Below are 13,033 nucleotides of genomic sequence, written 5' to 3' on the forward strand. Positions count from 1 at the left end.
TAGAGCGTCAAAAAATTCCTCCACTTCTACCTTAGTAGAACCTTCTGTGGGACCATAGGCACAAATAAGTCTCATTGTCCAGTTCCCCATTCTCATATATGCCCACATTACTCTACTTGAGACTGACTGCCATTCAAGAAGATTAGCCTCGTATTTTGTGTTGAATACTATGGTACTCCTTCTTTTCCTTGATTGTCATTGCCTGAATATAACATTTTGTATTTATTGCTCAGAAAGATCTCACCAGTTTTGGTCTTTTGTTTCAGTCACCCCTATTATGTCGATCTGGTACTTATCTAATTCCTCAGCTAGCTCCATTTCTTTGCCATTCAGGCTTCTTATGTTGATAGTACCGATCTTTATCTCTGGTGATGTTGAGTTGGGGTTTGTTTTCAGATTTGTTCCAGTAGCTGACTTTTCGCTGTTCACCCTGGTGAAAACAATGGTAGCCTTGTTTAACCGGGCGATGCCCCATCCGGCATGAAATTTTGTCATGTTGTACCATCATTTTTTATTTTGGTTTAACCAATAAGAATACAATTTGGTCGGCTAAATCCCAAATTGCCAGCCCATCCTCATTCGTTCAGTATCAAAGTAGATACCCAACAGGGTGCACCACGAGAAGGTGAGGATTGGACATTAGGTCAGAAGCCCTGGTCGATTCTCCGCATTCCTTTAAAGGCTATGTGGAGGTCTCCTCTCAGTTATACAGTTTTGACCCTCAAGCATCCCCTCCATAATTAAGCACCCCCTGTCTCCATAATTCCCTCTTCCTCTACATTACAGGCTTAATCCCTGTTTTTTTCATTTCACACCTGTGTATTTAACCTCTGACTTTGGAATCCTGTCAGGCATTACTACTGTTAATTAGTTGTAAGTTTTTCCACTTGGTTATATTATAAATTAAGGATACCAAGAAATCATATTCTTGGTTTAATCCTTTATCCAAGTGTAAGCAAACAAGTTTGCACCTGAACTATTTTCAGGATTGGGGCAACTCATACATAGAAGCTAATCACTTCACATCACTTGCCTTAGTATCCCATAATGAAAATCACTTATCCTTATAAGTGCTTTGCATTATGGGAATATATATTTTTCCCATAATGCATGGCATTATATATTATCCATATAATATCATGCATTATGGGAAGAGCCACTACCCAGACTGGTTTCAACCTTTATTGAGGTCTCATTAGTGGGAGCCAGATGCCAAAGTGATAACAAGGTCGAAGTAATGCAGAAGTTATATTTCCTATCCTATCAGTATTCCTAACAGACACTTAAGCACCCACGACCTTTCCAAGTATTCTTGGACTTTGCACAACTGTAACTTAAGGATAAGGTGGTTAGCCCTGTGCCTCCCAGTGTGTGTCCTATATCTGTAGATGCATGCATGTCCAGTTTTCCTGTTTTGTGGGACGAAAAACCTGAGTTTCTGGGCAGAACCCCCCCCTCCCCCCACCTCCTTACGAGACTTGCTTACTCACCTTTCGTTGAAACAGACCAGATAAAGGTTCTTTACATCGCTGACGGGAATCGAACCCAGGTCTTTCCATCCAAAGAGCTTCGTCTTTACTGACTGAGCTGCAGAGGATCTTATATTTCCTATATGTGTGTAGTAAAAAGGTGGTTGGTATACTTTATTTCTAAAATACTCTGGATTAGAGACAGATGTTGCAATTTTTTTCACTGGGTTATCTATAAATTAAAGATGCCAAGAAATTGTATTTTTGGTTTCATCCTTTATCCAAGTCTAAGCAAACAATGTTTGTGTGTGACATCACTTGACGACTGCGCTCCTTGTATATAGAGGCTAATAACTTCAGACTTCACATCAATTGCCTTAGTGTCCCATAGTGCAAAGCACATATCCATATGGACATATATAATGCTATGCATTATGAAAAGGGCCACTATTCAGACTGGTTTTCACCTTTATTGAGGTCCCATCAGTGGAAGCTAAACCCCAAAGTGATACCAAGGTTGAAGCAATGCAAAAGTCATATTATCCATATATATATATAAGTAATCAAAAGATGTCACACTTTATTACTAAAATATTCTGGATTAGAGCTAGTTGTTGAAAGATCTGATAGGTATACAGCTGTTTGCTGATGAGCAAGCAATCAGGAATTTAAGTGACATGCAGCATTTGCAGAATCATTTGAATAGGTTGGAATTATTGGAAAGTGAAAGTGGCTATCTATGTGGCCAGTGTTATTAAATGTGAAGTTATGCACTTCAGTGTGATGAGATAACCACTATCATATTATATTAGTTGGATTATACTAGAAGAAACTGATTAGGCTAGAGATCTTTTTAAAGTTTTAGTAGGCAGAAAGTTGAAATTCAGATGCCATGTAGCAACGATTACAATCCATCTCAGAGGATAATTGCAATGCTAAAACAAACATTGTTGAATAAGGCAGTCATTTTGGCTCTTTACAAAGCCTTGATACGACCTCATCTGGTATCCTGATTTCCAAAGTGATGTAGATACAGTGAAGAGGATGCCAAGAGAGTGTTAAAAATTATATTGAGGCTGTGGAATCTGGATTATGAGGTAAAAATTGAGAATTTGTGGACTTCAGATGCTAGTAGGCATGAGATATGAAGCAAGAGCTACAAGCTTCTAGTAGGATACTGGTAGATGGAATTTTACCATCTACCAGTATCCTTATGGAGCGTGTGAATGAACTCCATGACATTCACTGTGAGAATAAATTTAAAAAAAAAAAAAAATCAGTGAGAGTGAGATTTTTCTCTCATAAAATGGTATGTGATTGGGCTGGCTTGGTGTGGGTGGTGACTTCTCCTGATTCATTCCTGATACCCTGGAAGTTTCAGGTAATAATAATATAATAATAATAATATGTTGTCACAGGCAATTGTGTGAGGGCTTTTCTGGGTGAATGATTTTTATGGAGGGAGAGAGATGATATTCATTTTGTCATTTACTCATCATTCAAGGAGTCCAATGACTCATGATGAGTCATTGAACTCCTTTCAGATGCTCAGGTAAAAATAATTTTTTTTTTCTCCCCTTTGATAGGCTGTGCACAACACAAGGCTGTTAAAGGCTTATAGTAGCATCGATCCTAGAATGCCGATTCTGGGTTATGCAGTTAAAATTTTTGTTAAAGTAAGTCTTTTTATTATATTGATATTATTAGTTGATTTACTGTTAGTTTATTCACATTTTGATCACACTGAGTGATCTACTATTACTAAAATGTGTAATGCCTTCCACTTATGTAACTGGATAAATTATGACAAGGCATAAAAATGTAAAGTAAAAGGTGGAAACTAAAAACCAAAGGAAAAATAATCGAACATGTTAATAAAAATTATACCAAATAACTTTATTTGGTATTATTAATACCAAATAAAATACCAAAAAAATTAATTTTTTGGTATTGCAACAGTAAGAACATAAGTAACAAACAGAAATAACAATCTTTAAAGGTGTACTCAAACTATATTATAAACTATAATAACAATGATATAAAGTTTTTTTTTTTAATCTTTCGAAATTGATGTAGGATGTACATAAAATTCTCCTTTTGACTGTTAAACTTAGTTGCTTGTAGTGTTGTTTTTCAAAACCATCCTTCCACTTTTGCTCCAGTCTTATGTACATCTCTTTTTCATTGGTATGTAGTTCTTTGTTTTTTGTCCATCTGTTATCAAGCATTTTTTTCTGTATAATTTTTCCATTCTTCTTTTCATTTTCACATTGAATCATTTATTTCTTGTATGTTAAAATAATATTCTTTGATTTATGTATTCCTAATTTTGATTAATATTATAATTTACACATTTTTCATAAATTTTTCATCTGTATAGTTTCATTTATTTGACTGATTTTTGTAGTTTCTGGTGGCCTAGTTGGCCTAGTGATTAGTTCACTTGCTCTGCAACTAACAGGATGCAGGTTTGAATCCATGTTCATAGATGTTTGTGATTATCTTTTGTGGGAGATAGATTTTACCACCTGGTCGAGACTACCACTCTGCTTATTGGGGAAGCCCATAGTGACTTGAATAAGTTCCATGTTCAGTGTCTACAGCAGAGTTTCTGTGCTATGTAAAAATAAATTTAAAAAAAATACAAAAAAATATAAAATTGATAAAAATAAAAATATATATCCTTAGCTCACCCATGGTACAGAATGTGCTATAGGTTTACAAAGAACCTTTTGTGGGTAGAAGCAACATTTAAAAAAAAAAAAAAAAGATTATTATGATTATTATTAGATTTTATAGCAAGCTGTATTTTGTGTTTAGCCATATTTTTTATTAACTTCTTTTATGTTTTTCCTTTGTTTTTAATTTACAACTTTCAGATTATCTTTGAGTGATAATCTGAAATTTTTTGTCATAATTTTTGGTGTTTTCTGTTGATATCTTCATATTATTTTTTTTCTCCTTACGTAATTCATTACAAGTAGATTTATATTAACTTTAATAAATAATCAGGTTTTAAACTCATAGACATTTTTTTTGCTAAAACAGAATGTTTCTCTGACACATTTCACTATCTATCTAGGTTGCTGATAGCATTTTCAGGAAGCTATTTAACACAAGCAAAGAAACAACAAAAAATCAAACATTTCTGAACAGTTGCTATTTCTGTAAATTGAAAAAGGCTGGAATGATTGCTGGCCTGGTTGGCTGAGTGGTTAGCGTATCTGCTCTCCAGCCAAAAGGTTGCAGGTTCGAATCCCACTGTGGGCATGAATGTTTGTGATTGTCTGTGAAAATAATAGTGGTGATGGTGGACGGTAGATGGCGTTAGTGTAGATGAAGCGGTTTGTGGATGAGGTTGAGTGGTGGAGACAGAGAGTTGTAGAGTAGGTGCCCTCCCTTGATGAGTCTTAGGACTCCCTGGAGGTGTCAAATAATGATAATAATAATATGATAGTTTAATCGCATGTATCTTTAGGCATATTGTGTGCATTCTCTATGTTGTTGTTGTTGTTGTTGTTGTTGCTGCATAAATTCTGTATGTGATTGCTGGCATAGGAGAGATCTTGAATATTGCACATATTGATTAATTACTGGTTTCCAAATGTCATAAAGTATTAGTCCTTGGCCTCTGTTTAGTGTGCCTTTGAGCAAATGACCTTGGAAGACTCCTTGAACAAACTCTTGAAGTCATTTTCTTCAAAATAAGGCATGGAGGAGGTTTGACAAATTACTGTGTGGCATTCTGTGAGGATGTGTGCTATGAAACTGCTTTTTTTCTTTCCTTTTGTTTTCTATATTATTATTATTATTATTACACCCTCCATGGAGTTCCTCCCAGACTCATTGTGGGAGGTTCATTCAACTGACAACATATTTATCATATTGAATCTTAAAATCCTTAGCACTCCTTGCATTAACAACACATTCTGGTAATGCAATCCATTCCCTGACAATTGTCCATTTAAAAAAATCTACTCCTCACATCCTTCTTCACTACACTTTTACATAACTTCCAGGAATGACCTCTGGTTCTTCTCCTCTCACTTTCTACTTTTTTTATAATTCCCTCTGGATTAATCTGATAAAATCCTCTCACTAACTTAAATGTCTCTATCATATCACCCCTCTTCCTCCTATCCACCAAACTCTGCAATCCACATTTCTTTGACCTCTCTCTCTCCATAGTCAGCAGTCCAAAGTTCTAATATTGTCTTAGTCACTCACCTCTGGACCCTCTCCAATGTCTCTACATCACATTGAAACCCAGGTGACCAGATTATCCTTACATGTTAGAGTACTTCTTATCACAGCAGCACTACGATATGCAACCTTTGCAACACTAGCAATATGCCCTCTAAACTTCAGTCTACTGTCAACCATCACTCCCAAATCTTTAATCTCATCCACTTCTTGCAGTACAGCACCATCGATGTAGTACACAGCCTTATATTTCTGCACTTCAAAATGCAACATCTTGTACTTATTGATATTAAAACTACAACCCCACTTTTTTGTCCAAGTAAAAAGTCTATTCAAATCTTCCTGAAGATAATTAACATCAGCAGTGCTACTTATAATTCTTCCCAACTTTGCATCTTCAGCAAATAACTGAAGATCTCCAGTCAATCCACATGATATGTCATTTACAAAGAAGTTAAACTGCAGGGGCCCAAGAACGGAACCCTGGGCCACTCCACTGGTTACCCTTCTTTTTTGAGACACTGCTCTGTCATACACAACCTGCTGGTATCGTTCAGAGAGCTAAACTCTGATCCATCTAACCAGTATACTATTTATTTCCATCCTCTGCAGCCTGTACACCAACTTATCATGTGGTAATCTATCAAATGCTTTTGCAAAGGCTAAGAATACCACTGTATATGATTCTCCCTTATCTAACACACTTGTCACCTTATCATAAAATGCAAGTTAATTACTAAAACAACATCTACCCTTTACAAATCCATGCCGACCATCATAAAGAATGCTACGTCCATCAGCCCAATTCTATTTTATTCCTTACCAGTTTTGCTTACCAATACTCTTACCAATATTGTTTACTTGTTCTTTTTACTGATTTTGAATCATCTGCCAGTTTGATCTATGTACACCTTTCCATAAGAAATAGAATCTTGTATACTCCAGAAAGGTTATAAAATGGAATGTTTTCTTTAGAGAAATGTCAGAAATTTGTAAGGTGTTTGTAATTGGGTGAAGGCTGTTCTGATATTGACTTAAAAAAAAAAAATACTAAAGAAACTTTTTATTTTTTAATGGACTATCCTGTGATAATCCGGAATAATTAATTACAAAGGTGCAGTATTCTTACCATGCATTGGCAATACATTAAGAAAATAGCCCAATTATTAAAATCCTTCAACATCAAAACAACCTTCAAACCAGTTAACACCTTATGAAGTTTCTTATATTCCCCTGAAGACAATATTCCATTTTTCAAACATCCTGAAGTATGCAACATTCCTTGTTCTTGTGGGGAGGTGTACTTATGTCAAACTGAGAGAGGTTTTGAAATCCATAAAAAAGAACATGTAAGTGATGTTGAACACAAAAGGGAAGAAAAAATCAGACTTGAAGCACACATACTCATAGAACATCATACGGTAAATTCTCCATGATTTGCTTTGAAGAGAATGACTTCAACAGATTATCCAAGGAGTCTTCCTTCGCTCAAAGGCACACTAAATAGAAAAAAACAAGGACTGATACTTCATGACATTTGAAAGTCATTAATTAAATAATATGTGTAATATTCAAGACCTCTCATATTCCAGCAATTACATATAGCGTTTTTACAACAATGTAGAGGCTACGCATAACATGCATAATGATATATGTGATTAAAGTATCCTTCCAGTCTTTTTCAATTTATAGAAATAGTGGCTGTTGGGAGAAGTTTTATTTTTTGTTTTTTCACTTGTTAAATAGTTTCCTGAAGATACTATTAGGCAGTGTAACATATAGGAGAAACATTTAGTTTTGCAGATGCCCAGATGGTTCAGTCGGTAGAGCACCTTAGGCAGTTAACCTAAGGGTCCAGAGTTCAAGTCCCTGTTCGGGTGTGTGCGTTTTTTTTTGGAAGGAAAACTGAGTTGTTACATAGCACCCAAAATAGTGCTAGGATAGATCATCTAATTATGAACAGTTGATATTTTTAAAGTAAGGTCCTGAATAAACTAATTACTCTTATACTGAAATGAGTTCTGATCCTCTGTAGAGGATAGCCTGAATTCTGACATAGTGATAACTGAATTGAGCAAGCAACATGAATTTGCCATAGTATTACTTGACTGTGTAGAAATATATGACAGAATGAGTGTTTGCACATTTCCTCTTACAGATAAGTATTTTATTTTGCCGAATATTAGTAATTTTAGTAATTATTTTTGGTTATATCTTTCTTACTTTAGATTGTAAAGTTGAGTGTGTGTTTGTGAAATTTAATATGGGATATTGTTTAGAAAGCATTTTTCATGGCACCAATGTACTAGGGAAATTGCAACCAATGATTACTCGTTCTCTGAGTATGTCATGAAGGATTTTGTACGGTATAGTGTGTGTGCTATCTATTCATTGCCAAAGGTGAATGGGTTATGGTACAAAAACAAGTGGAGAGAGAGTGTGTCATAAATGTTTCGTGGGCAAGTGCAAGAAATGCAAGCTATGTGAAAAGTGGGAAAATGAAGTTTTGAATATTAATGATGTAAGAAAAGATAGTGAAAGAATGTGGAAGTAGTAAATGCTAGTGTGCAAAATATGAATGACAGCATGAAAGAAGCAGCTGAAAGTAAAGTGGGCGATGAGGTTGACTGTAAGGAGTGAAATAGCAGATTTACATGGCATCTTTCACATTACAATTGTTGATTGTCGAAATAATTGTTGTGTGGTACAGCAAGCATAAGAATGAAAGAAAACTTGAGTGGGGAAAGTATGAGAAACTAGAAATAAGGTGAAGGTATTGTACAGAGATTCAATGCTAAGAGGTATACTTAATGAGAAAGTGGAAGCATATTTCTCAGGCACAAAGATCAAGGATACTGTTGAAACTGCTAATATGCATAAGGGACAAGTGAAAGAGTTGATTGTTTTGGCAGGCAGAAACAAATGATTTGAAAGGGGGAACTATATAATGATAGAGGATATGAACAAGTTGTTGAAAGTAGCAAAAATGAAGAGTAAGGAAGTGAAGATTGTGAGTCTATTGCCTTGGTACAATAGGAGAGAGAGAGAGTTGAGAAGTAGGGCCATGATTGGTAATGAGTCAATGAAAAGATTGTGCAGGAGGATTAGCGTGCAATTTATAGATGTATAGAGTGAATTTGATATATGAAAGGGCTTGTATATGCTGATGGGCTACATTTGAATAGTTTTGGATTTAAATGTTTAGAGAAAGTGTTGTTTAGTGAGAGTTTAGAAGTGCAAAACTAGAGAAACTGACTGGAGATATTAAGGGGAGATGCAATCAAGTATGTGATTGACTACCACTGTGAGAAATGTATGCGTGTACAGAAATGATTATGCAATTCTGAATGTGATTTCATAGGTTTTGGATTCAGATGGGTTGGTAATGACATTATACAAGGCTAATAGTTGGACCAAAGGGATGTTGAAATGTGTGTACACGAATGCCAGAAGTATCACAAATAAGGGAGAGTAATTTTTGGCATTGGTCAGCTCAGCATGGGCAAAAATTGTAGGCATCAGTAAGAAAATGGTATAGTTACAGGGATAGAATGTAAACAGTATTGCATTTTTCAGAGATGATAGAGGGAGTAGGACTGGAAGTGTGGTATTATAGTTTATAATACCTATAGTTTGACACTACTGACTTGGATTTCTCTCTTATGCAGTGACACTAGTTTTTTTCTTTCCACTATTCTGGGACCGTTCCTGTTGCCAGACTTCTGTTCCTGTTGCAAGTTTGAGCACTGTTAGTAGTTGGAAGGGGATCAATCATTTGATGCTGTTGGCACACTCTCCCTCGATGAGTCTTTGGACTCCCTGGAGGTGTCACATAATAATAATAATAATCTTCTTTACCATTATTTATTCACTTTTCTACCATTCTACCATCTTTCACATCTTCCTCTGTTTTGCTACACCCTGCTGTGGCATTTGCGACATGTGCACTACATTCACTACTCCTGACATTCAGAACATTGCTTGTATACTCTTTCAAAACTTTCTTACTATCAAAATTTAACTCTTGTAAGGACAAAGCACTGTCAACTTTTTTTGATAGTGGTTAATATATATCACTCTAAGTTTAACAGTTTTATAAACAAATAAGACCACATGTTACAAACGCTGCAAGTGCACAACTTCTGCTGCAGCTCTTTCTTCTTCTTCGTCTATGATCTCTTATGCTTTTAAGCGTCGAGATTTTGCTAAAGGGATTTCCATGCCGTCCTGTACAAGGTTTGTTGTTTTGCTTCTTTCCAGTTAATTCCTTTCTTTTCCAATTTTTCTTTAATTTCCTTTTGCCAACCTTTCCTGGGTCTGCCTATGTTTCTTTTCCTATTTTCTGGCTTTTGTATATAGTTTTTGCTATTCTTCCTTCTTCCATTCAATTAAGATGTCCAAACCATCTCATTTGGGCTTGTGTTATGAATTGATTCAGAGGTGCAACTTGAAGACTGTCTCTTATGGTTTGATTTCTTATTCAGTCTAGTCTTGTTTTTTGTGCCACTTTCCTGAGATATTTCATTTCAATTGTCTGCAGTTTATTTTGTTTCCTGTTGTTAAACACCAAGACTCACAAATGTATGTTAATGTTGGTAGAAACACTGAACGGTACACTGCCAGTTTGGTATTCTGGGTGACTTCTTTCTTATCTAGGAGTGGACCTTTCATTGCATAGAATAGCTTTGTTCCCCCTCTTATCCTGTTGTTAATTTCTGTGTCTAGTCTACCATCTTCTTGTATATATGATCCCAAGTATTTAAAGGAGTGGACTTGTTCCAGTTGATGATTCTCTATTTTTATTATGTGTTTTTGTTGGTTTCTAGATATGATCATTGTTTTAGTTTTATTTATATTTATGGTCATATTCCTTTTCTTTGTTTCTTCATACCAAATGTTGATATTGTACTGCAGATCTTCAGCTGTATTTGCTAGAATCACTATATCATCTGCAAAAGCCATGTGTGAAATCCTGGTTTCTATCAACCTGCATCTTTGATTCTAGTAGCAAGGCTTATACGTTGGTTAGACATAACTGGTAATTAGTTTACGGAATTAACAACGCAAATGAAGTATATTAATTAAAGGTAACTTTAATGAAACACTTCTATATTTCGGCAACATCACATTGCCATCTTCAGGAACATAAAGATATGGTATGTGCACTCAGGAACTAACACAAAGCAAATGAGGAAGAAAGCAAGAAACTAATATTGTTCCTAAAGTCCTAATGGTGCCCTCTTGCGGGCTAATTTGGTAGTCTTGGCAGTTGGGCTGAAGTTCTCATAATGAAAGTCTCCCAAATTTTGGGAGAATCTTCAGCAGCTCTAAAAAACGTTCCTAACCTCAACAAATTTGGGTGCATGAAACTGCCCCAAATTTGGGAGACTTTCATTATGAGAACTTCAGCCCAACTGCCAAGACTACCAAATTAGCCCGCAAGAGGGTACCATTAGGACTTTAGGAACAATATTAGTTTCTTGCTTTCTTCCTCATTTGCTTTGTGTTAGTTCCTGAGTGCACATACCATATCTTTATGTTCCTGAAGATGGCAATGTGACGTTGCCGAAATATAGAAGTGTTTCATTAAAGTTACATTTAATTAATATACTTCATTTGCGTTGTTAATTCCGTAAACTAATTACCTGCATCTTTGATGTTATATATCTCTTCCACAATTGCTTTTTCTTTTTAATTTCTTCTTTTAGTTCTTCAGTCCACCAAGGTGTTTTATGTATCTCTTCCATATAAACACAAAATTATCCACAATTAATTAATTAAAAAACTTATCAGAACAGGGAGCCTTCTTTTCACAAATCTGCCACCAATATACTACCCTGGCATTTTTGCAGCCTAAATGATTAAACTGTGTCACTTTTTCTATTATTTTATTTTCTCTGACTATTTTTAATATAACATGATCTCAATCTTTAAATGCCTGACTTTTATTTTCTTTTGTGAAATTTTTAAAATGCATTGTTTGCTTATTTTGTTTAATTCATAAACTGATTTTTGAAGGTTACCTTCATTGTCTTATAATATAATTCGATCATCTGCATACAGAATTATATTAATAATTCTAAACTGGTAAGATCTTTCTGAGCAATAAATACAAAATGTTATATTCAGGCAATGATAATCAAGGAAAAGAAGGAGTAGCCATAGTATTCAACACAAAATATGAGGCTATTCTTCTTGAATTGCAGGCAGTGTCAAGTAGAGTGATTTGGGCAAATATCACAATGGGGAACTGGACAATGAGACTTATTTGTGCCTATGGTCCCACAGAAGGTTCTACTAAGGTAGAAGTGGAGGAATTTTTTGAGGCTCTAGAGAAAGCTACTGACACAATGAAAAAGGAAAAGTTGGTCCTTGTTGGGGATCTAAATAGCAGAGTAGGAAATGATTGTCAGACATACAAAAATGTTTTGGGAAAATTTGGAGAAAAGAGCAAAACTAATAATAATGGCAAATATCTGTTGGATTTCTGCTCAGGACATGGACTGGTTATTACTAACACCATGTTCCAAAATAAAAATGTGCACAAATTCACATGGAGAGAAGAGGCTAGGAATAAGAAAAGTGTCACTGACTATGTTATTGTTGATAGTGATGTTTTCTCCCTGGTGCAGGACACCAGAGTGTACAGAGGATTTGAAATTGGAAGTGATTACTATTTAGTCTTGAGCAGGATAAAATTGAATTTCATATTGAAAAGAAATTTTCAATATGAAATTGAAGTGACGTTGCCGAAATATAGAAGTGTTTCATTAAAGTTACATTTAATTAATATACTTCATTTGCGTTGTTAATTCCGTAAACTAATTACCTGCATCTTTGATGTTATATATCTCTTCCACAATTGCTTTTTCTTTTTAATTTCTTCTTTTAGTTCTTCAGTCCACCAAGGTGTTTTATGTATCTCTTCCATATAAACACAAAATTATCCACAATTAATTAATTAAAAAACTTATCAGAACAGGGAGCCTTCTTTTCACAAATCTGCCACCAATATACTACCCTGGCATTTTTGCAGCCTAAATGATTAAACTGTGTCACTTTTTCTATTATTTTATTTTCTCTGACTATTTTTAATATAACATGATCTCAATCTTTAAATGCCTGACTTTTATTTTCTTTTGTGAAATTTTTAAAATGCATTGTTTGCTTATTTTGTTTAATTCATAAACTGATTTTTGAAGGTTACCTTCATTGTCTTATAATATAATTCGATCATCTGCATACAGAATTATATTAATAATTCTAAACTGGTAAGATCTTTCTGAGCAATAAATACAAAATGTTATATTCAGGCAATGATAATCAAGGAAAAGAAGGAGTAGCCATAGTATTCAACACAA

The 13,033-nt window shown here is 34.9% G+C and overlaps 1 protein-coding gene across 13 annotated transcripts in view; it reads left to right on the top strand.

The window, feature by feature from the left end:
* The window catches only part of LOC150093031 (terminal uridylyltransferase 4-like), a 621,373-nt gene that overhangs the window by 452,202 nt on the left and 156,138 nt on the right, over positions 1-13,033 (top strand). For all 13 annotated transcript variants that reach the window (XM_090413455.1, XM_090413456.1, XM_090413454.1 and 10 more), the window contains one exon: positions 3,056-3,145. In XM_090413455.1, the coding sequence (XP_090269581.1) occupies positions 3,056-3,145 (90 nt within the window). The remainder of the gene's footprint in view (positions 1-3,055; positions 3,146-13,033) is intronic.

This window comes from Typopeltis vanoorti, chromosome 24 (genome assembly GCF_054136105.1).
Source record: "Typopeltis vanoorti isolate ZY-2024b chromosome 24, IOZ_Tvanoo_1.0, whole genome shotgun sequence".
NCBI lineage: Eukaryota > Metazoa > Arthropoda > Arachnida > Uropygi > Thelyphonidae > Typopeltis > Typopeltis vanoorti.